Source organism: Symphalangus syndactylus, chromosome 14 (assembly GCF_028878055.3).
Source record: "Symphalangus syndactylus isolate Jambi chromosome 14, NHGRI_mSymSyn1-v2.1_pri, whole genome shotgun sequence".
Taxonomy (NCBI): Eukaryota; Metazoa; Chordata; class Mammalia; order Primates; family Hylobatidae; genus Symphalangus; species Symphalangus syndactylus.
This window is the reverse complement of record NC_072436.2, coordinates 25,627,016-25,648,593: the sequence shown is the minus strand read 5'-3', so window position 1 is coordinate 25,648,593 and position 21,578 is coordinate 25,627,016. Positions and strand designations below refer to the sequence as shown.

Genomic DNA, 21,578 nt, shown 5'->3' with positions numbered 1-21,578 from the left:
ATATTCAACCAGATGATTAATTTCCTATCTGAAAGAGAAGGTCAACCCTGAAATAAGGAGGCTGATAGACCTTTAGAGAAGCCACAGAAGAGACTGGAAGAAGAGGGGCAGAGTTGCTTTTTTAATGGGGCTTCCAGCTCCTACTTTTCTTCCTGTCTGTAAGTCTCTGAGCTTCTGTTCCAGCTCTGTAAGGTTGGGGACGAGAATGCTCTCCCCACTGGACTGTTGAGAGTTCAATGAGGGGAAATGTGTGCATATACCAGGCTCCATGCTAGGTGCCGAGAGACGCTGCGCCTTCCTGGCATGCTTCTCTTCCCCATCCCTCAGCACTGCGTCCCTCACTCCCTCCACTCCCGATTCTCACTTCCTACTCACTGACTTCTTCCTTCCCATCTTCCTCCAAACTTCCCATTTTCCACTATGTCTCTCTCACCGTATCTTTTTCACTTAAACAAAAATGGAATTCATAAAAAAAGAGGCCAAAAGTCAGGATAAACCTAGAAAAATCACTAAGTATGCAAAGTTTTTCTTGCAAGGTTTGGTTTGTTCAAATGCCTTCTTTGTTTTCCTTGCCCATATCCTTCTTCGGAGAGTCAGGATTTGGGGTTTGCAGAGCTGTGTGGCAGTGGAATGCGGAATGTTCTCCTGAATCTCAGGCCCATGAAGAAAAGAGGCAAAAGTCCTGACATCTTTCCTGAGGATTGTCTGATTTAAAAGAGCTGATTCTCCCCAGGCAAATGACTTAGCTTTATTGTGCTGGGACAAGCTGAACAGGCAAGGAATAAACCTCCCTAGAACACACTGATTAGATTAGCCAGTGAGAACCACTGAAGACGCAGACATTAGATTAAAAAACAGAAAAATGAATGTTACTTTTACAGTGGCTATGAATAGACAAAGACTTTTTGGTTTGAAAATAGTTGGTGAGGCAATAGAGGAGGGGCTATGTTAATAGCAGAGGTAGAAAAAACGAGAGGTGGATGGTTCCAACTGCAAGGTCCACCCTAAAGGAATTGGAGTCAGGGCCCAGGAGCCACAGGCCACTGCACTGGGGTGAGTAGAGTGGATTTTACATAAATAAAGTTACAGAGTGGTTGTAGGTTCTTGTTTGGAGATGTGAGTGAACCAACTGAATAGAATAGGCAGATTCCCCAGCCCACTGAGGGTCAGATGAGAATTTTATTGCTTTTTGCTAAAGGCCTGTACAAGGCTTAGAGCAAAGATAAGGAGTAACCTGATTGTTGAAACTAATCTATAACTATTCTAACATAGCAAAGGACAAGTAATGGAATGACGAGGTTGTCCTGTAGTAGTGTTGCGATTTTGTTCTGCTCTGTCCCCCTACTCCAGTTTCGTCTGTGAGGGGAGTGTGTAGTGTGTGCACATCTGTGGAATGTCAGACTTCTAAAGTCAGGGGCTGAGACCTATATCTAGTTAGACCTCTGTGCCTGTTCTTGAGCCGTGGAAGTCACAGTGGTTGATAGTACTTCACGCTTCTTCCAATTCAATAACGGTTACTTATGGTGTCTCCTCTGAGTCTCCTAGGGGTCCAGAAAACATGAGACTTGTATAAGAATCCACACTTCAACTAAGTTTTCTGGCCCAAAGAAGGCATCATTACCAAGGATCTGTTTCTTGAGGTCTTTAGGGAGTGAGAGGGAAGGAACACATGAGGAACCAGAGCTAGTCCCCATCTCTCTCCCTAGAAGTGACAGACTGCATAGTTCTTATGTATCAGGAGTCCTGGAGATCAGCTGGCTTTCCTTAAAAAGGGGTCATCCAGCTGTGATGAAATCCTGACTTAGAAACCCAGTGCCCTTAGCTTTGTGGGCTTCTGTCCCTGAGAAATGGTGTTTTACCCTCCCTCCAAGTAGGCATCCCAGGATTTGGAATTCAGCTGTGAGCTCATGAGCTGATGGATGTTTCCAGGAGTACCCTGAAGACCACCCAGGTATGCTCTCCCCACCTCCTTTATTTTGGATGGACCAGTCTAAGGAGAGTCATCTTTTCCCACCCCATTGGTGGCACTCAGTGAGTGGCTTGTTGCTTGACTGAATGCCTGCCCACACCCCCTCCAGTCAAGTTTATCTCCCAGGAGGGAGTAACTAAACAGCAATGGAGACACTCATACATCTCCACTGCACTAGAAGTAGGGATGGTGGCCATGCCAACAAAGGAGATAACTTCAGCACAAAGGATGTCACAAGAAACAGATAGTAGAGTGTGTTCTCCAATGTTATCATTTCCCAAACCAGAATCAACTGGTCTTGGGGTTCCTTCCCTCATCCTTCATCTGTAGAAGACTTTGTTTCTTGAGCTACTTCAGATCTACTTCCCTATCTTAAGAGGTGGGCTATGTGCTTCTTCTGCTAATTTATTATCTCAGAAGTACATAATTTGGACAATTTTATATAGTTTTGAGGACAGGAGCCCTGTAAGAGTCTCTTACTCAAAAATGGATTCAGCTTGGTTTGAGGTTTAATAGGTCATTGCAATGCTCTCTTCTGGTATCATAGGACATAAGCTGGGTTGGGCTGAGTCCCCCTTTTGTGTCTTAGCCTTCCTCTCCTTACTCCAGAGTAAGAGCAGCCTGATGGAAAAACAAAATTACCATCCATGCCTATTTCATTTCTGCCCCTCTTACTCTAAGTCTTGGCAATCCGCAACATCTTTTTATATTGGACTTCCTAGATCACAGGCTCTTTTTTTAGGAAGAGTGAATTCAAGCCACCCAGGACTTATGATTCCTTGCTCTGTGTTGGGCACGGTGTGAGCACAGTAATGGCATGGGCTGCCTGATGTGGGGCAGTCCCTCTTGGTCAGCAATTCACTCAGCAGTCATCTCAGTGCCCCCTGTGTAAATCTGAGGCACTTTGCCAGGCTGTGGGAACAGTGTGGGGTTAAACAGCACATGGTCCTTGCCCTCAGAAAGCTTAAAATCCAAAGTCAGATATAAGGTTATTTAACAGATGCGTGTTAATTAACAATTAAAGCTAATGTGCACTGTTCCATTGAACAAACATGACTTAGGTGGTAAAATCAGAAAGCAGCTTGATTTTTGTCTCTTACTGCTCTTTTACATTTACTCCTCTTTTTTTTTTTTTTTTTTTTTTTTTGAGATGGAGTCTCGCTCTGTCGCCAGGCTGGAGTGCAGTGGCACAATAATTGGCTCGCTGCAACCTCCACCTCCTGGGTTCAAGCGATTCTCCTGCCTCAGCCTCCTGTGTAGCTGTGGTTATAGGCACCCACCACAACGCCCAACTAATTTTTGTATTTTTAGTAGAGATGGGGTTTCACCATGTTGACCAGGCTGGTCTCGACCTCCTGACCTCAGGCAATCCACCCACCTTGGCCTCCCAAAGTGTTGAGATTATAGGCGTGAGCCACCGCATCCAGCCTCTTTTACATTTATTCGGTGGGACTAGCTCTTGCTTTGCCCCTGAATGAAATTTAGGCAAGTCACAAGATTGTTCCAGCCACCCTTGGTCTCAGTCTCATTTTAATAATTATAATTTCCAGTCCTACCTAATGATACCACTTCAATCTTGACTTGGAGTGGAGCCTCTTCTGGTGCTGCTAAAGAACAGAGGCCTGTGGTGGATAGTGGTCTGGATGGGGAGTCCCTGGTTTCCACTCTTCCTCGCTTATTTAGCTAACCAGGGTCCTCAACTCCTTCAGGGTTGTTGCCTGGAAGAGAAGAGGCGAGAAGAATATGAAAACTATACATTTGTGATCTCCAGCTCACCAGTGGAACATGGTGATTCTTTTACAGGTTCCTGCTATAACTCCTCTGTTACTCCCCTCAAAGGCCAGCTTTTTCCACCCCTGTAGGAAATCCCTTTCCTACACCCACCCCATTTATCTCATCCTCATGGCCCCATGGGAATTTCTCTGCTTCTGCCCCCACCCATCATCTCTTTCCCACCCATTTCTCCTCCATCTTGGATGAAGCTACCCTCTTCCCCTGGTCCTGGTTCAGCCTTTCATCGCTGCTCAGAAACATGAACACCCAAAAAGCCAGCCAGCAAAGTACAGCAGGCCTGCCTAGCATAGAAAATGCCAGAATTTGGAGAACAAAAGCCCTTTTTTGGATAGGACTGTTCTTTGTTGTTGCCCATACAACACAGCTCTTTGTTGATTAATCTACATTTAACATAGCTCCAATCAAAGTGATAAAGGAATATTTTTATTAAAATGATTTCCTTTTATGGCAAAATAAGCATAAGATTGACCATTTTAACTATTTTTGAATGTGCAATTCAGTGGCATTAATTATATTCACATTGTTCTGTAATACAACCATCACCACCATCCATTTCCAGAACTTTTTCATCATTCCCAACTGAAACTTTGTACCCATTAAACACTAACTCCCCATTTCTCACTGCCCCAGGCCCTAGTAGCCATTAATCTACTTTCTGTATCTATAAATCTGACAGTTCTAGGTACCTCTGTAAGTGGACTCATACAGTATTTGTCCTTTTGTGTCTGGCTTATTTCACTTAGCGTGATGTCCTTAAGTTCATTCATGTTGTAGCATGTGTCCAAATTTCATTGCTTTTTAAGGCTGAATCACGATTGTATGTATTTACCACATTTTATTTATCCATCTGTTGATGAATATTTAGGTTGTTTCTACCTTTTAGCTATTGTGAAGAATGCTGATATGCACATTGGGATATAACTATCTGTTTGAATCCTGGTTTTCAATTTTCTTGGGTATATACCCAGAAGTGGAATTTATTTAATTGTTCTTGAATAGGGAATACTTGTGTATGGTGGACAATATAAAAGGTACAAGAAGTCATAGAGTTCCCTGAGCCCTGACCTCCAAGTTCCCCTCCCAAGAAGCATCACTGTAACCAGTTTCTGTGACCTCTTCCCTGGAGAGACCATACTGTACCCATAGGCACCCTCTACACAGGCATGATTACAGCCATAAGCACTCTTCTACACTTTCCCTTTTTCCTACTTAACAATATGTCTTTTTAGAAAGTTTAAAAATCTATTTTTTTCTTCAACTTTTATTTTAAGTTCAGGCGTACATATGCCAGATGTGCAGGTTTGTTACATAGGTAAATGTATGCCATGGTGGTTTGCTGCACAGATCATCCCATCACTTAGATATTAAGCCCAGCAAATATTAGCTGTTCTTCCTGATGCTCTTCCTCCCTTAACAATATTTCTAAAAAAATCATTCCATAGCACCAGTTACAGAATATCCTCATTCTATTTAAAAGGTTCATGGTTTTCCAAAGTGGAGACAAAACTTGTTTTTCTTTCTTTCTTTTTTAAAATCAGTCCTTTATTCATGGACATTCAGGTTGTTTCCAATGTTTTGCTACTGTGAACAATGCTCTGATGATAACAGCCAGCATTTCCTGAATGCTTACCATGTGCCAGGCCCTTGTTAAAATCCTTCCCATGTATCATATTTAATTCTTACTACAACTGTGACATAAGCACAGGGAGGTGAGTAACTGTCCCAAACCACATCTCTGTTTTTGTCCACAGGTGGGAGTGTAAGATAACCTTCCAGATAAAGAGTTGCTGCTACCAAAAGGTATGTCCATTTTATTTATTTATTTTTATTTATTTATTTTTTGAGATGGAGTCTTGTTGTGTCACCTAGGCTGGAGTGCAGTGGCACGATCTGGGCTCCCCACAACCTCTGCCTACTGGGTTCAAGCAGTTCTCATGGCTTAGCTTCCCAAGTAGCTGGGACTACAGCCACCACACCTGGCTAACTTTTGTATTTTTTTAGTAGACACGGGGTTTCACCATGTTGGCCAGACTGGTCTTGAACTCCTGGCCTCAAGTGATCCACCCGCCTCAGCCTCCCAAAGTGCTGGGATTACAGGCGTGAGCCACTGCACCTGGCCAGGTATGTCCATTTTAAAGTTATATAAATACAGCCAAACCAGCCCCATTGAGGCTGTGCTTATCTGCATCTCACTGGCAAGTAGATGTATGAGGGCCCATTGCCCTCCTCTCTCAACTGTTGAAAAATTTCTTGATATCTGCCAATCTTAAAGGTGAAAAATGGCATTTCATTGTGGCTCTGATTTGCATTTTAATTTTGCTTGTAGATTTTTAAAATAATACAGTTACAAGATTCAAAATTTGAAAAGAGTACAAAAGTAGAGACAAACCCCCATCCATGTGTCTCCTCAGTGCCCAATTCCTGTCCTCAAACACAATCAGGCCTTCATTTGCCTCCATTTCTCCCTCCTGTGCCTATGGTCAAAACCTGGGTCATACCATTATCCTTAGCTGCTCCATCTCTGAAATATTAAATTCAAACATTCCACTCTGATCTTGCCACTGTCCTATTAACTACCAAGCACCTGACCCTCTCTTGACGCCCCACCTGCCCTTTACCTTACCTTCCTTTCCCATCCAGCTGAGGTTCTCTGCCCTCCAGAGGCTCCATGTCAGGCCCCACTGGCCTCCAGCCACACTTGCCTGGAAAGCCTTACTTTCTGTTTCACAATACCTAGTTCAGAGTCAGACCATCCATGGGATCACTCTTCATTTAAAGATCTTAAGCAGAGTAACCACATAATTTACTGCTCAAACTGGGACCCTTTTGAGAATGAAAGGAGCACAACTAATTATGAAGCCAAGACAATAGGGGCAGATGGTTACTGTCCAAGGCAGATCGGGATGCAAATTCAAGCTCAATCTTAAGGAACAATTACATTTAATTTCAGAGCAGAGATCAATAATATGTGCTGAGCCCCACGAATGATTTAAGTTGCTGTCTTTGTCTGCTGCCCAAGCTTCTCTTCTAAATGGATTTTTTAAACAGTGCATTTCCCCAACACTATTTTCTTAAAAATTTATCCTTTAGAATACCAGTTTCAGCCCATAAACTCAAGTGTATAAAAAAATTACTTTGTTTATAAAATTCTCCTTCATCTATACTTGAGCCCCACTCTTTAAAAAGGTGCTGACCCTTAATCCCAGTCAGTTCTGAGTTTCTTTGCAGTTTCCATTTTGGGTTTGGGATGGGGTGGAGTGCAGGGTTCTAGACTCTCAGTGACCTATAAAGGGTCCTGCCTTTGATGTCATCTATACTTGTCCTACTGGTCCTGGGTCGTTGGTGCCTGCAGGTTATTGTGGAGGTCAAAGTCTCTCTCCACCTCTTCAAGCAGCCTCGGGGAGCTTGCCTGGGGTCCTCTTGGCCTAGATACACCCAGCAGCTGTTCTGTTCTCTGCTCTCAGATCCACAGATTGTGAGGAATGCTGCTTTCTCTGTGGGGCTCAGTCCAGGGAGCAGGGATTGGGACCTCAGCCTCCAGGACCTAGCAAAGTCAATGTTTCTCAACTTCCCTCCAGCCCTTGTCCTTGCCCTGGAGAATTATTCTTGGATATGAGTGGCAGGGAACACCTTGATCTTTCTCCTGACCATTTTCTCCCACACTTTGGTCTAGGTCTAGGCCAGAAGTCTTTTCTATTCCCCTAAGGAAAGAGGCTCCTTACCTCTTCTTTCTGTTTTCACACACCTTCCCTGCAGCAATGAGCATAGAATGGCCTGGCTATTTGAGGCAGGGAAGGGAGAGAGGTAAAGGGAATATCAGGCTGGAGAAGGCATTGGCTAGTATTTCAGAACATGATCTTGCAAGGCATATAAAAATATCTTATACAAGATGTGCTTCCTGTTTTAACTATTATGATTTTATAATTTTTCAGATCTTGTAGGCAAGACTCCCTACTCCCATCCCCCAGGCCAGGGCAGCGAGTTATCAGCTGTGTGAACTTGGGCAAATTATGTTATCCTCTCTAAGCTTTAGTTTCTTCGTCTGTTAATGAGGATAATAGTAGTTCATATCAGTGCTTCTACTTGCCAAGCACTGTTCTCAATGTTTCATGTATGTTACCTCATTTAATACTCATCATAAACCTATGGGATAGCTGCTATCATTCCCATTTTACAGATGAGGAAACCACTTCTCACAGTTGTAAGTAACTTGCCCAAAGTCATGTGATCTCCTGCTCTTCATCACTTCCCCAACCTGTCTTTCATACATATTAATAATGACCTCAGCCAGGCATGGTGGCTTACTCCTGTAATCCCAGCACTTTGGGAGGCTGTGGTGGGAGGACTGCTTGAGCCCAGGAGTTCGAGACCAGCCTGGGCAACATATTGAGACCTCATTTCTACAAAAAATTAAAAAGTAGCCTGGTATGGTGTGGCACCTGCCTATAGTCCCAGATATTTGGGAGGCTAAGGTGGGAGAATCGCTTGAGCCTGGGAGGTCAAGGCTATAGTGAGCTGTGATAGTGCCACTGCACTCTAGCTTGGGTGACAGAGTGAGATCCTGTCTCCACAATAAAGAAAGAAAGAAAGAAAGTGACCTCTTGAGGTTAATTGAGGTAAAGTATGTAAAGCTGTCATCCTCGAGCCTAGCACATAGTAAAAACTCAATACATTCTAAGCTCGTACTTTAGCCATGATTTTTTGGTCATTTTCATTCAAAATGCCCTTGGAATTGTATTTAAAATATATGTAAATGTCTGAACTTAAGCATATTTGCCCTATTCCGTTTTCCCATCCAGAAATATGATGTCATATTATATGTTTCTTAGCAAAGTTTTGCCATGTGTCCTCATATAAAACATGCATTTCTAGGCAAGTTTATTTCTAGATGTTTTAGGATTTTTGTTTCTATTGAAAATGAAATCTTTTCCTCCATTGTATCTTTTGATCAGACAGTGCTGGTGTCTCCAGGTTCTTACTAGTTAATCAGCTCCCAGATGTCTCTAGAGGGATGTCTTTCCATAGCCCTCTTATTTTAGGTTGACATGAAGATCATTTGGCCCAGCCAGTGACATATGCTCTGACAGAGAGGCACAGGGGCACAAGGTGAGAAGTAGCTTTCCAGGGCAGCTCAGGTTGGCTGAGGTGATCAGAGATCTGTCCCTTGGCTAAGGAAGTACAGCCTGGGGAGAGGGGAAGGAAGGGGCCAGCCCTTGCTTGGCTGCATGCTGGTTCTGGGTCCATTTGGGGATCTGTCTGAAGAACGAGTTCCTAGGTACCCACATTTCCTCTGTGGCCTCAATGATTCCCAATTGTGTTTGCCAAATGATGGCTCCAGTGGCAGCTCTGCCAAGGCCCAAGATGCCTCTGTGGGCTCTGGCTCGCTTAAGTAAAGGGACTGTCATCCAGCAACGTCTCGTTCTTCTCCGTGGAGGATACGTAATCTGTGGCATACCTGTTATCAGCTCCCTGCCTGACTCCGCTGCAGACCTCCAGAGGGCAGCAGAGAACAGGCAAGAGGGGAGAACAGGACTTGGTTCCTGGAGAAGCAAAAAAGACGCTCCGCTCCTGCAGGCTGCTAGGAATACTGCTCATCCCCTCCCTGCCTCCTCAGGATACACATGTGAGCTTCTTCCTGAGGGCGTAATAATTATAATAATATTATTAGTTAATAGTAACTATTCCCTGTGGGCCAGACATTGACCTAAGGTTTCACATTGATTCAGATAACCATTGAGGAAGATATGATTATTATTCACATTTTTTTTTCAGTTGAAGAAATTGCAGTGAAAAAAAAGAGAAGTTGTCCAAGATGCCACAGTTATTTGAGTCAGGATTTGGACCCAATCATTTATGAGCCAGGCTCTATTCTAGGTATCAGAGATACATCAGTGAATAAGACAAACTTTCTGCCATATTAGAGGAACAGACAAAAAGTGAACAAATGAATAAACATGTACTGTGGTTTTGGATAGAAATGCCATTTAGACAAATAAAGTAGAGTTAATGACCAGAGAGGGGCATTTTAGATGGGCCGGTCAGGGAAGGTTTTTTTGGGTAGATGGCATTTGACCAAATAGTTGAATACACGAGGCAGCAAGTCAGGCTGAAGATTGGGGAAACAGTAAGCGCAAAGGTCCTGAGGTGGGAATGAGCCTGGGATGTTAGAGGAACAGCAAGACTTGCGTTGTGGCTGTTGTAGAGTGAGCCGAGTCCATAGGCCACAGCAGCGATTGGGAAGTAGATAGGGATGGTGAAGAAAGAGAACTCCTCCACAGCATCACCTGGGCTTGGCCTCTTACAATGTCTCAGCTTCTCTTTAACATATCTCTCACCTTTTTTCACCTTCCTGCAGAGTGCTGACACCATCACAGTATGTTCCCTTCTCAACCCTGGACACGGTTCAAAAGCAGCTAAAGTAGACAAGAATCTGGGGCAGCCAATATTGTACCACCTGCCAAAGCTTGGCACAAACAATCTGGAAGCCAAAAATTGCACATACTGTGGTGAGTACTGCCCAGCCTGTGGGGAACTTCTTGTGGGTAAAGGTTCTAGATAAGCCTGCCAGGGCCCCCAAATGAATCCTTAGTCCCATTAACAAGGGCCTAAGTCCCACAGGCCTCTCCAGGGTAGGAAGCTGCTATTTTCTTCACAGAATTTTGCCCCAATGCCATGGTCCTAGGTCAGACCTACCTAAATCCTTCCAGATGTCAAACCCAGGTGGGATTCAGATGGCATTTAGCCAGGAGATGGAAGGGAATCCATCCCAGTGAGCAGCCATCACTGTCCGCCAGGTATCTGAAGAAAATGGAGGCACAGAGGTCAAACAGTCACCCCTCAGCATCTGCAAGGGTTTGGTGCCGGGACCACCCGCAGATACCATAATCTGAAGATGCTCAAGTCCTTCACATAAAATGTGACCTATGCAATCCTCTGTTTATCTTAAATCATCTCTAGATTACTTCTAATACCTAATACAATGTAAATGCTATGTAAATAGTTTTTTATACTGTATTTTGGGAGTATTTGTATTATTTTTTATTGTTGTGTTGTTATTTATTTTTATTTTTTCAAATTTTTTGATCTGCTGTTGGTTGACTCCTTGGATTAGGACCCTGTGGATATAGAGGGCCAACTGTACTAAGAATCTTTAGCTTGCTCTCCTGGCAGATCCCTGGTGAGTGAGGTGGGCCTATGTTGAGTGCTCCTTTTGCCTGAGTGAGAGCCTAGAACCAGAGACTGAATGCCCTAATCCAGGATTTCTTGACCATGGCACCATTGATAGTTGGGGTCAGATAATTTTTTTTGTTGTGGGGGCCATCTTTGTAGGCTGTTAGCAGCATTTCTGGCCACTACCCACTAGAGGCCAGAAGTACCCTCCCTCCAGTAGTGACCTTCCCTCCAGTGTAACCAAAATAGATCCAGACATTGCCAGATGTGCCCAGGGGAAGACACCTGTGGCTGAGGACCACTGGGGCCAGTTCTTTCCCTTTCCCCAAAACCAGTGCATGAGCCTCAGCTGTTACCACTCTGGTGGTGAGGAAGAGTTGACAGTATCCCCCAAGCATTTACTCCAGTGCCACAGCTGAGTGGCTGGCTTGGCATGTCCTTGGCTATAACATGGAAGGAGGCCAGAGGACAGGGAGCAGAGAGAAAAGGGGTAGCCATATCTTCTCTCAACATTTTTTGGCTCACAAAACTAAACCACAGGGAAGGGCAGGGATGAAGTTGGCCATACACATCACAGGACTAGGTCTTTCTCTCCCTCCTCATCTCTCTCTCTCTTTCATGCACATACATGTGCACACACACACGCACACACACACACACAAATGGACACCTCTCTGCCATTCTGTGTATTGGCTTTGTTCTCTCCCACTGAATACAGGCTTTCTCCAGAGACAAAAGAGTACTTAGTGCAGGGGGAAAAAGTTAACGAATGGACTGATTTTGCCCAAGAGATTGGCAGGGCAGGAATAAGAGGTTATGAGTATCAATGAGAGAAGAGAGGAAAGGATTCATCATGATGTCCAGACCAGAAGGGGAAGTAAATGAAGCCATGAGGAGCTGGTATGTGGGGTGAAAAGGAAGATGCCTGAAGATCAGAGGTCTTCATCCAGTTGAAAAGCAGGAAAGAAGGGAGTCAGAAGTTGGGAAGTTATCCATTAAGAGTCCCAACATCTGACCCAGAACTGTCAATATATGTTTATTTTGCTTCAGCGATAATTTCACTTAGACACATAGAATCATAGGGCAGTAGAGTTTGAAAGAAACTTAAGAGATCCTTGAGTCCAACCCAGTCTATGTGGACTCTTTTATTAATTCTTCAGTGCTGGACTTTGAGAATGAGACTTGTTCACAACCCCTCTGTGCTTGGAATCAAATGAGAAATAAGATATAGAAGTCCAGCAGCTGGAACTTAAAATAAATTTATGACGGCTAAAGCTGATTGGAGAATGTAGTTTTGAATGTACAATTGGGCTTCTGATTCTTTCCCTCGGAATGAAACTTATCTACCCAGAACTGGAAGACTCCCCTATCCCACAAGGCAAGAACCTGCCCTTCCTAGGGCAGGTTGAAAAGAAGAGGAGAGGAGGGAAGCACAGGCCTTCTCTGGGGAGGCTGTTCCCAGAAGGAGGAAACCCAGAAGAACCTGAGTCATGACATATGCCAATTTTATGTGCTCCAGTTCTCCAAGCACACGAACCACTCATCCTCTGCTAGATAGCATGAGTTAGGAGGTAGAGCAGTAAATGGAGAGTGCTTTTCTCAAGGATGTAGCAAGGACAGAAGTTCCCACTTTATAAGGTGAGGCAAACTTGCTTGGAGGGAGAGAGGTAGATTTCCCCCTAACAAATGCCATTTAACAGAGCAAACTCTGCTCCAAGAACACTGAGGCCCGGAGAGGTGAAGTGATTTCCCAAAGGTACCATGGCTCTGAAAGAATAAGGTTCTCCAGACTCCTAATGGTGAAGTTTCACCATTTCACATGTATTATCAAAGGAGGACAGGTTCTTCCATGTTTATCAGTATAATAGCAACAAGAATCTTCTATTCCATCATGCACAAGGACTTCTAACTCCTTCCTTCATCACTATCACTGCCTACACATCCTCCATCTACACCTTGCCACCTCTATCTACACATCACACCCTCATCCACATCTCACCATTACCATCTACACCTCACTACCCTCACCTATACCTCACCACCTACACCTAAACCACACACCTCCATCTAGACCTCACCACCTCCATCTAGACCTCACCACCTCCATCTAGACATTACCACCTCCATCTAGACCTCACCACCACCATCTAGACCTCACCACTCTCACCTATACCTCACCACCTACACCTAAACCACACACCTCCATCTAGACCTCACCGCCTCCATCTAGACCCCACCGCCTCCATCTAGACCTCACTGCCTCCATCTAGACCTCACCACCACCATCTACACCTCACCACCACCATCTACACCTCACCACCACCATCTACACCTCACCACCCTCACCTATATCTCACCACCTACACCTAAACCACACACCTCCATCTAGACCTCACCACCTCCATCTAGACCTCACCTCTTCCATCTACACCTCACCACCACCATCTACACGTCACCATCACCATCTACACCTCACCACCATCACCTATACCTCACCACCTACACCTAAACCACACACCTCCATCTAGACCTCACCACCTCCATCTAGACATCAGCACTTCCATATAGACCTCACTGCCACCACCATCTAGACCTCACCACCCTCACCTATACCTCACCACCTACACCTAAACCACATACCTCCATCTAGACCTCACTACGCCCATCTAGACCTCACCACCCTCACCTATACCTCACCACCTACACCTAAACCACACACCTCCATCTAGACCTCACCACCTCCATCTAGACATCAGCACTTCCATATAGACCTCACTGCCACCACCATCTAGACCTCACCACCCTCACCTATACCTCACCACCTACACCTAAACCACATACCTCCATCTAGACCTCACTACGCCCATCTAGACCTCACCACCCTCACCTATACCTCACCACCTACACCTACACCATACACCTCCATCTAGACCTCATCATCACCATCTAGACCTCACCACGACCAACTACACTTTACCACCCTCACCTATATCTCACCACCTACACCTACATCATAAACCTCCATCTAGACCTCACCACCACCATCTAGACCTCACCACCCTCACCTATACCTCACCACCTACACCTACACCACACTGCTCCATCTAGACCTCATCACCTCCATCTAGACATCACTATCACCATCTACACCTCACCACCCTCACCTATACCTCGTCACCTACACCTATACCACACACCTCCATCTAGACCTCGCTACCTCCATCTAGATATCGCCACCTCCATCTATACCTCAGACCACCATCTACACCTCACCACTACCATCTACACCTCACCACCCTCACCTATATCTCACCACCTACACCTACACCACACACCTCCATCTATACCTCACCATCACCGTCTACACCTCACCACCCTTGTCCACACCTCACCACCCCCATGTATACCTCATACCTCCATCTATACCTCACACCATCATATACTACCTCACCATCTCCATCTCCACCTCACACCTCTGTCTACAACTTATCACCTCCATCTACATCTCATCACTTCCATGTACACCTCACCACCTCCATTCACATATCACATTTCCATCTACACTTCACACTCCATCTATACCTCACACCTCCATCTACATTTGATCACTTCCATATACACCTCACCGTCTCCATCTATACCTTACACCACCATCTATACCTCAGAACCTGCATCTACACCCCACACCACCATATACACCTCACTACCTCTCTCTACATACACCTCATCATCTCTGTCTACACCTCACACCTCCATTTACACCTCACACCACCTCCATCTACACCTCACCATGTTTTTTTTGTTTGTTTGTTTTTTTGAGATGGAGTCTCGCCCTGTCGCCCAAGCTGGAGTGCAGTGGTACGATCTCGGCTCACTGCAACCTCCGCCTCCTGGGTTCAAGCAATTCTCCTGCCTCAGCCTCCCGAGTAGCTGAGATTATAGGCATGTGCCACCACACTGGCTAATTTTTTTTTTTTTTTACACCTCACCATCTCTATCTACACCTTACACCACCATCTATACCTCAACACCTCCATCTACACCTCACCATCTATCTATCTGTCTACATCTCCTCACCTCCATCTACAACTTACCATCTTTTTTTTTTTTTTTTTTTTTTTTTGAGATGGAGTTTTGCTCTTGTTGCCCAGGATGGAGTGCAATAGCATGATCTCGGCTCACTGCAACCTCTGCCTCCCAGGTTCAAGTGATTCTCCTGCCTCAGCCTCCTGAGTAGCTGGGATTACAGGCATGTACTACCACATCCAGCTAATTTTGTATTTTTAGTAGAGATGGGGTTTCTCCATGTTGGTCAGGCTGGTCTCGAACTCCTGACCTCAGGTGATCTGCCCGCCTCAGCCTCCCAAAGTGCTGGGATTACAGGCGTGAGCCACCACACCCGGCCAATTTGCCATCTTTATCTACATCTCATTACCTCCATCTACACCTCACACCTCTATGTATACCCCACATCTCCATTTATACCTCATCATCTGCATCTGTACTTCACACCTTCACCTACACTTTACACCTTCATCTACATTGCCACCATTTTACTGCTACTTCTACAACCAACACCTCTGCCTCTATCATTTTCTCCATCATTCCTACCACCTCTCCTTTCGTCAGCAGAGAGCCAGCAGCCATCCTTTTGGCTGGAGAGACAGGTGTGAACTAGGAGCCTACCTGCATGGCTGTAGTCTAGAGAGGTCTTCAAGTTCTTTGAGGTTAAAAAAATATATATATCTCTAGCTTTTGGTGTCACCTGATCTCTCCAAAAAGATCACCTTGGAGCATTTTACAAAGATTGAGTTAGAGATGCCTAAAAATAAGTACACATGTTTATATAAACTCATTGACCACAAGCACAGACTGCCACTATTTCCAAGCCATGCCCTAATCTGACAGCTGAACATTTAGGTACTTGCAATGTGATAAGATCCTTTATTGACATCTCAGCAGTCCTCAAAGCTCTAACAACTTAAAAGTTGGAGACATTAAAGTGAGCTGTAATTTTGAGCCAACCGGGGTCATCCCAGTACGTAACAACAGGCCCACGTATCTGTAGGTTCCTGGAAATGCCACTGCCTCTCTCTGGGCCCCAATTTTTCATTGTATAAAATGGGCAACCTTGAGATAGGGCTGGATTCTCCAAGTTCTCTTCCAGCTCTAACATCCCTCCAAGACAGAATCCAAAAAGAATCTGGGTTAAAAACTATGCAGGGAGATAAAATAGCATTTCAGAATCAAGGCTGGAATTTACGACTGCCATAAAAAGGTCACCAAGTTAAAATTCAAGAAGAAATTTAGAGCAAAGGCATCTGCCTATGATCATGGCCAGCTCTACTCAGACCCTGCTATACCCTGGTCTGTCAGTCAACCAGGCATCCATCCCTGACCCTGCAGGAGCGTCCCTCCCCCCACCTTGGTCACATGGCTGGCCGCCACTGAGCCTCAGAAGTCAATCTCCAATGCCCCAAATACTGTTCAGCCTGGAAACCACAGAGAGCCCTTCTTGCCACCCAACAGGAACAGAGGAAGTGGTTCTGGCCTCCCTGGGATTTGGATCCTGGTTTCCAGAGCTAAGAACACGAAGGTAAGTTTGCAGCTGGAAGCTTCAGAGAAAGTAGACAGAGCTATGCAGATAAGGGAAAATGTGCTTCATAGCATGAACACAGAGTATTTAAAAGTAAGCGTCACACACACTGAAGAGGAGAATACTAGAAAGGCTGGGCAAATCTTCCAAATGAGTATAGAATATTTGATTTTCCTTTAAAAATTATACTGTTTTTATCACCCTGGCTTTGAGGTTTTTGGGTGCAAAACCACTCCAAATTAACAGAAATGACAGGAAATTTGTTCTGTCTGACACCATGGTAAGTTAGTTCTATCTTGTTCTCATCTAATAGAACTGAATCTTTCTCTTCTAGGCATGTAAATTTCTGTTGTCTTTGTCAAATGTGTTAGACTGGCTGAAATATTTATGAAGTAGCAAAAACCCTGAGACTTAACCTCTTTCCCAGAAAACCATGGGAAAATAAATTATATCTGCTAATGTAACATCTCAGGATAGAAACAGAATAATGGCTAGTCTCCTTTCATTACACATTTTTGTTTTTAGGTTTTGGATACGGTACCTGGTTTTGCTACTGCTAGTTTTCTTAGGGATATTTGTTTGTTTTGTCCTTTCTCTCCTGGAGCATGCGTGGGTGTTTCAGTCTGCAGGGCCCCGAGGCAATGGACAAGCTACGGGTTGAGAGGGTAGCCTTTCCCTGGCTTCTAGCTTAGCTTTCTAAAGCCCAGCATGACCCCGTGTCATTCTTGTTGATTCAGTTCACAAAATAATCCCAGATAAGCCCTTGGGGAAGTCCTTTTCTGAAATACTCTGGGCTGTTAGAAGAGTGCATCAGACACCATGTTGGCTGGTCTAGAGTTCTTAGATATCAAGGTCAAGTGGCTTAAGATATGGGTGGAAAGAAAAGCTCCCCAAAAGCTGACCAGTGAATGTGGCACAACGTTTTCACTAGTTACCTTTTTTCCCAGAGACATGGATGTCTAATCTTAAGGATTCATTACTATGCTTTACCCTTCTTCCCTAGTAATTAAACTATTTTGTTCTGTTCCCAGTGTCTAGTGCAAATATCTGGAACAAAGTGGATACTCAATAAGGATTTGTTGGATTGAATTGATGTGCCCTTGTGGATAGGGAAGGAGTGGGCACCTAAACACCAGATGATTCTATCACAAGGGCTCTGATGACTAAAACATGTCATACATCTTTAAAGCTAGCTGTGTCACCACCTCCTTGCTGCTTTGGGTATGCAGGCTACTAGGGCAAGGACCCCTGTGTGTCTGTTTGCTAGGATAGCACTCTGATCCTTGGTCTTATAGGCTTAAGGTGTTTTTTGTTTGTTTGTTTTTGTTTTTGAGTGCAGTGGTGCCATCTCAGCTCACTGCAACCTCTGCCTCCTGGATTCAAGCAATTGCCCTGCCTCAGCCTCCCGAGTAGCTAGGATTACAGGCGTGCACTACCACATCCGGCTAATTTTTGTATTTTTAGTAGAGACAGGGTTTCACCATGTTGGCCAGGCTGGTCTCGAACTCCTGACCTTGTGATCTGCCCGCCTCGGCCTCCCCAAAGTGCTGGGATTACAGGCGTGAGCCACTGCACGTGGCCCAGGTGTTGATTTTGTCAGTAGGGTTTTGGATTCTCAGGGATCCCAGATGTGATTCCAGGCTAGTGGTAGGGGCAATGAAATGGAAAGTGACTTTTGACTCAGGACAGAAGAGAATTTTGTGTGTTTCCTTGCTGTAAAGCCATGCTCAACACCAAGGCGATCTATGATCTAAAGATGGATGGGGGAATAACAGTGAGCTAGTTGGGCAGGGGAGAGACTGGTGTTACAAGTCCTTTCATTTGCTGCATGCCAGAGGCTGATGTGTTGCTAGCACAATTCCTTTGGCAAGATATTGTAGTGGATGATTGTACTGGTTAGTACTCTTTGGATACAAGTAACTCAAATCAGCTGAAGCTAGTTGAAGAGAAAAGAGGGTTTTTAAAAAATTTTTATTTTTTTAAACATCAAATTCCTTTTTACCAAGGAGGAACTTATTATAATACCAGGGAAGTCTTGTGGACAGGAGTTCAGCCAGGCCTCAGGAAGGGCCTGGAACCCAGAAGTGAAAGACTATCAGTAACCCATACCAGGCCCCCTCTGTTTCTCACATCTTTACTTCTCTTTCGTCTCTCTCCCTCCTTCCTTCTCCCTTCCTCCTCCCCTCCCCTCCTTTCCTTTCCTTTCCTTTCCTTTCCTTTCCTTTCCTTTCCTTTCCTTCTCCTTCCCCTTCCCCTTCCCCTTCTCCTTCCCCTTTCCCCCTCCCCTCCCCTCCCCTCACTTCCTTCTTGCTTCTTTCCTTAGGTTTGAGAATCAAAAAGAATCCAGTTTGAACCCTGACTCCACCATGGCTGGTTATGTGACCCAGGACAAATCACTTAACTCTTAGTCTTCATTTACTCATCTATAAAATGGGGGTGAAAATTATATACCTCACTGAATTATAGTGAGGATTAAATAAGATGATGAAAGCAAAATACCTGACATTCAACTAATACACATTATATGAAATGCTGGAGGTAGAAATTCTGTTTCATGAATTAGGTTGGGACTTTTATGGTGGGCAGAGTGTAGTTGCCAATCAGAGCAGAGCTAATCCGAACACTTCCCCAGGGCCAGCACTCAGCTTCAGATGTATGGACTCCTTTGAAGATCATCTCTGGGAGTTTGGGTTCTTCTCCTACTTCTGCATATTCCTGGGAGGCAGCTTCTCTCAAGTTGTGAGAAGTTGGGACCTAGCACAGAGGAGATGAGGCAGGAATGGTCTTAGCTAGTCCAGAACTGGAAGGTATGCATCTACCTGAATATTATAGCTACATTACAGCTCCATACTTCTATAGTTTGTAGAGTTCTCATCTATGTTTGCATACGTGTTGTCATTTGTCAGTGACAACCAGGCATTTCATCATTTTTCCAACAAACTTTCATTTGTTTTCCAATCTGAGAATCCATAGTACTTCAAATAGGAAATAACACATTTTAAAAACATGTTGGAAAGCTCTATTTCATTTTCATTAGTCAGGCACTTGTGATTGCAAAATGAGAAACCTAACTCAAACATGAGAAAAAAATAAAGTGAATTTAACAGCTCAACACAATTGAGAAGGACAGTTCAAAATTAACTGACTCAGGGAGTCACAGTGTTATCTGGACTCTGTTTCTCTACTTTTCTTGAATGCTTCCCTCCATGTGACAGGCAAAATAGTAACTTCCAAGCTTATCAGCTTAGCAGTGCCAGAGTGAGCAGAGTTTTTGGATGAATCAAGCAAAAACGTCCTGGGAAGAATTCTGATTGGCCCAGTTAAGGACATGGGATCATTCCTGAACCGATCTCTGTGGCTGGAATGGGGTGTGTTTGGCCAGGCTGGGTCACATGGCCTTTCCTGCAGAGGCTTGGGGAGACATGGAGTCACCCCCTAAGACATTTGAAGGTGGTTCTCTATGGGAAAAGAAATCTGTTACTCAGCTTCTCTGTACTCTTCACACCATACTGGAGTAGGAAGACACCAGCTTTTTAAAAATCACCAACTGACCCAATTTAATAAAAAATATAAATTGGGAGTTACTTTCTTAAAATAGAGGTTTTAAATGTGGTCCCTGGATCAGCATCATCAGCAGCAACTGGGAACTTGTTGGAAATGTACATTTCCGGGCCCCAACCTAGAGCTATGGAATCAGGCACTCTGGGGATGAGACCCAGCAATCTATTTTAACAAGCTTTCTGGAGCTGCTCACACGTGTAATCCCAGCTACTTTGGAGACTGAGATGGAAGGATTGCTTGAGCCCAGAGGTTGGAGGCTGCAGTAAGCTGTGATTGCGCCATTGAACTCCAGCCTGGGTGACAAAGCGAGACCCCAACTCCAAGAAAACAAACAGAAAGCAGCCTTCTAGGTATTATGATGCACGCTCAAGTTTGAGAACCACTGCCTTAAAGGGTTCTTTGTTGTGTAATTCTGCTAAGTATTTTAAACATGATTCACTTTGAACAAATAGATTTAACCATTAATTTTCAAGGATACAATTATCACATAAAGTATGAACATATGGCATATTAAATTATTTACTTTAAAATGTTTAAAATAAAAAAGCTATAATTTAAAAATCAATTAACACATGTAAGAGCTTTCCATAAAAAGCAATGGAACTCCATTCCAGCTTCCTCCATATGCCACAGTTCCACTTCCCAAAGATAACCACTAGGAATTCTTTTAGCTTTTTCTGTTGGCTACCTTTTAATAATAATGATAGTAATAATTATTCCTGCTATTTATTGAAGTTAGACATTAGTCACTTACAAGTGAATATTTAACTATCTTACAACCACAGACATCTCTTTTTTATCCTCCCAATGTAGAATATCATCACCGTTTTTAGTTCATGCAAAAATCAGTGTTTATACTTATGATTACATGCCATGATCACATTTTATTCCTTGCAGAGTTTTAATTTTTCCCTGGTATTTCTAATTGCTTTTTTCTTTGCATTTTCTGTCACTTTCTTGAGTTGTTACAAAATCTCCAAGAGTGTATCAAATCTTTTACATTTCATTTTTTCCCTGGGTGGCTCCTTCCGAAGCCTCATTTTCTAGCTCTTTTGAGGACTGATTGATTTTTGAGGACACAGCTGTCATCTGGGGACTGCTCTTCATTATTCTGATTTTATCCACTCTCTCCTGCATCTCATTATCTTCCCCTTCTTGATTAATGATGGGTAACTTTTTAAAAGAACTTCCTAGGAAGTTATGAAAGAGAAGTAAAATGATTTTTTACATGTCTAGAAATGTCTTCTACCCCTACTCTGGACTGATAGTTTGGCTGGGTGGAGAATGTTAGGTTGGAAACATTCTCCCTTGGATTTTGGGTAGCTTTGCTCATTATCTTCTTGCTCTCTTTTTTTTTTTTTTTGAGACAGAGTCTCACTCTGTCACCTAGGTGGAGTGCAGTGGCATAATCTCAGCTCACTGCAACCTCCACCTCTCGGGTTCAAATGATTGTTGTGTCTTAGCCTCCCAAGTAGCTGGGATTACAGG

The 21,578-nt window shown here is 44.1% G+C and overlaps 1 protein-coding gene across 13 annotated transcripts in view; it reads left to right on the top strand.

Annotated features, from left to right (window-relative positions):
- The first annotated feature begins 690 nt into the window (after positions 1-690).
- The window catches only part of SLC4A5 (solute carrier family 4 member 5), a 127,550-nt gene continuing 106,662 nt past the window's right edge, over positions 691-21,578 (top strand). For 3 of the 13 annotated variants that reach the window (XM_063617493.1, XM_063617489.1, XM_055241011.2), the window contains exons 1-3: positions 693-1,053; positions 1,875-1,951; positions 10,119-10,269. In XM_063617493.1, the coding sequence (XP_063473563.1) occupies positions 1,916-1,951; positions 10,119-10,269 (187 nt within the window). In that variant the 5' untranslated portion in view covers positions 693-1,053; positions 1,875-1,915. Of the gene's footprint in view, positions 1,054-1,874; positions 1,952-5,514; positions 5,564-10,118; positions 10,270-16,462; positions 16,530-21,578 lie in introns of those variants that run through there. The other 10 variants (XM_055241009.2, XM_055241008.2, XM_063617492.1 and 7 more) reach the window with 8 other exon arrangements.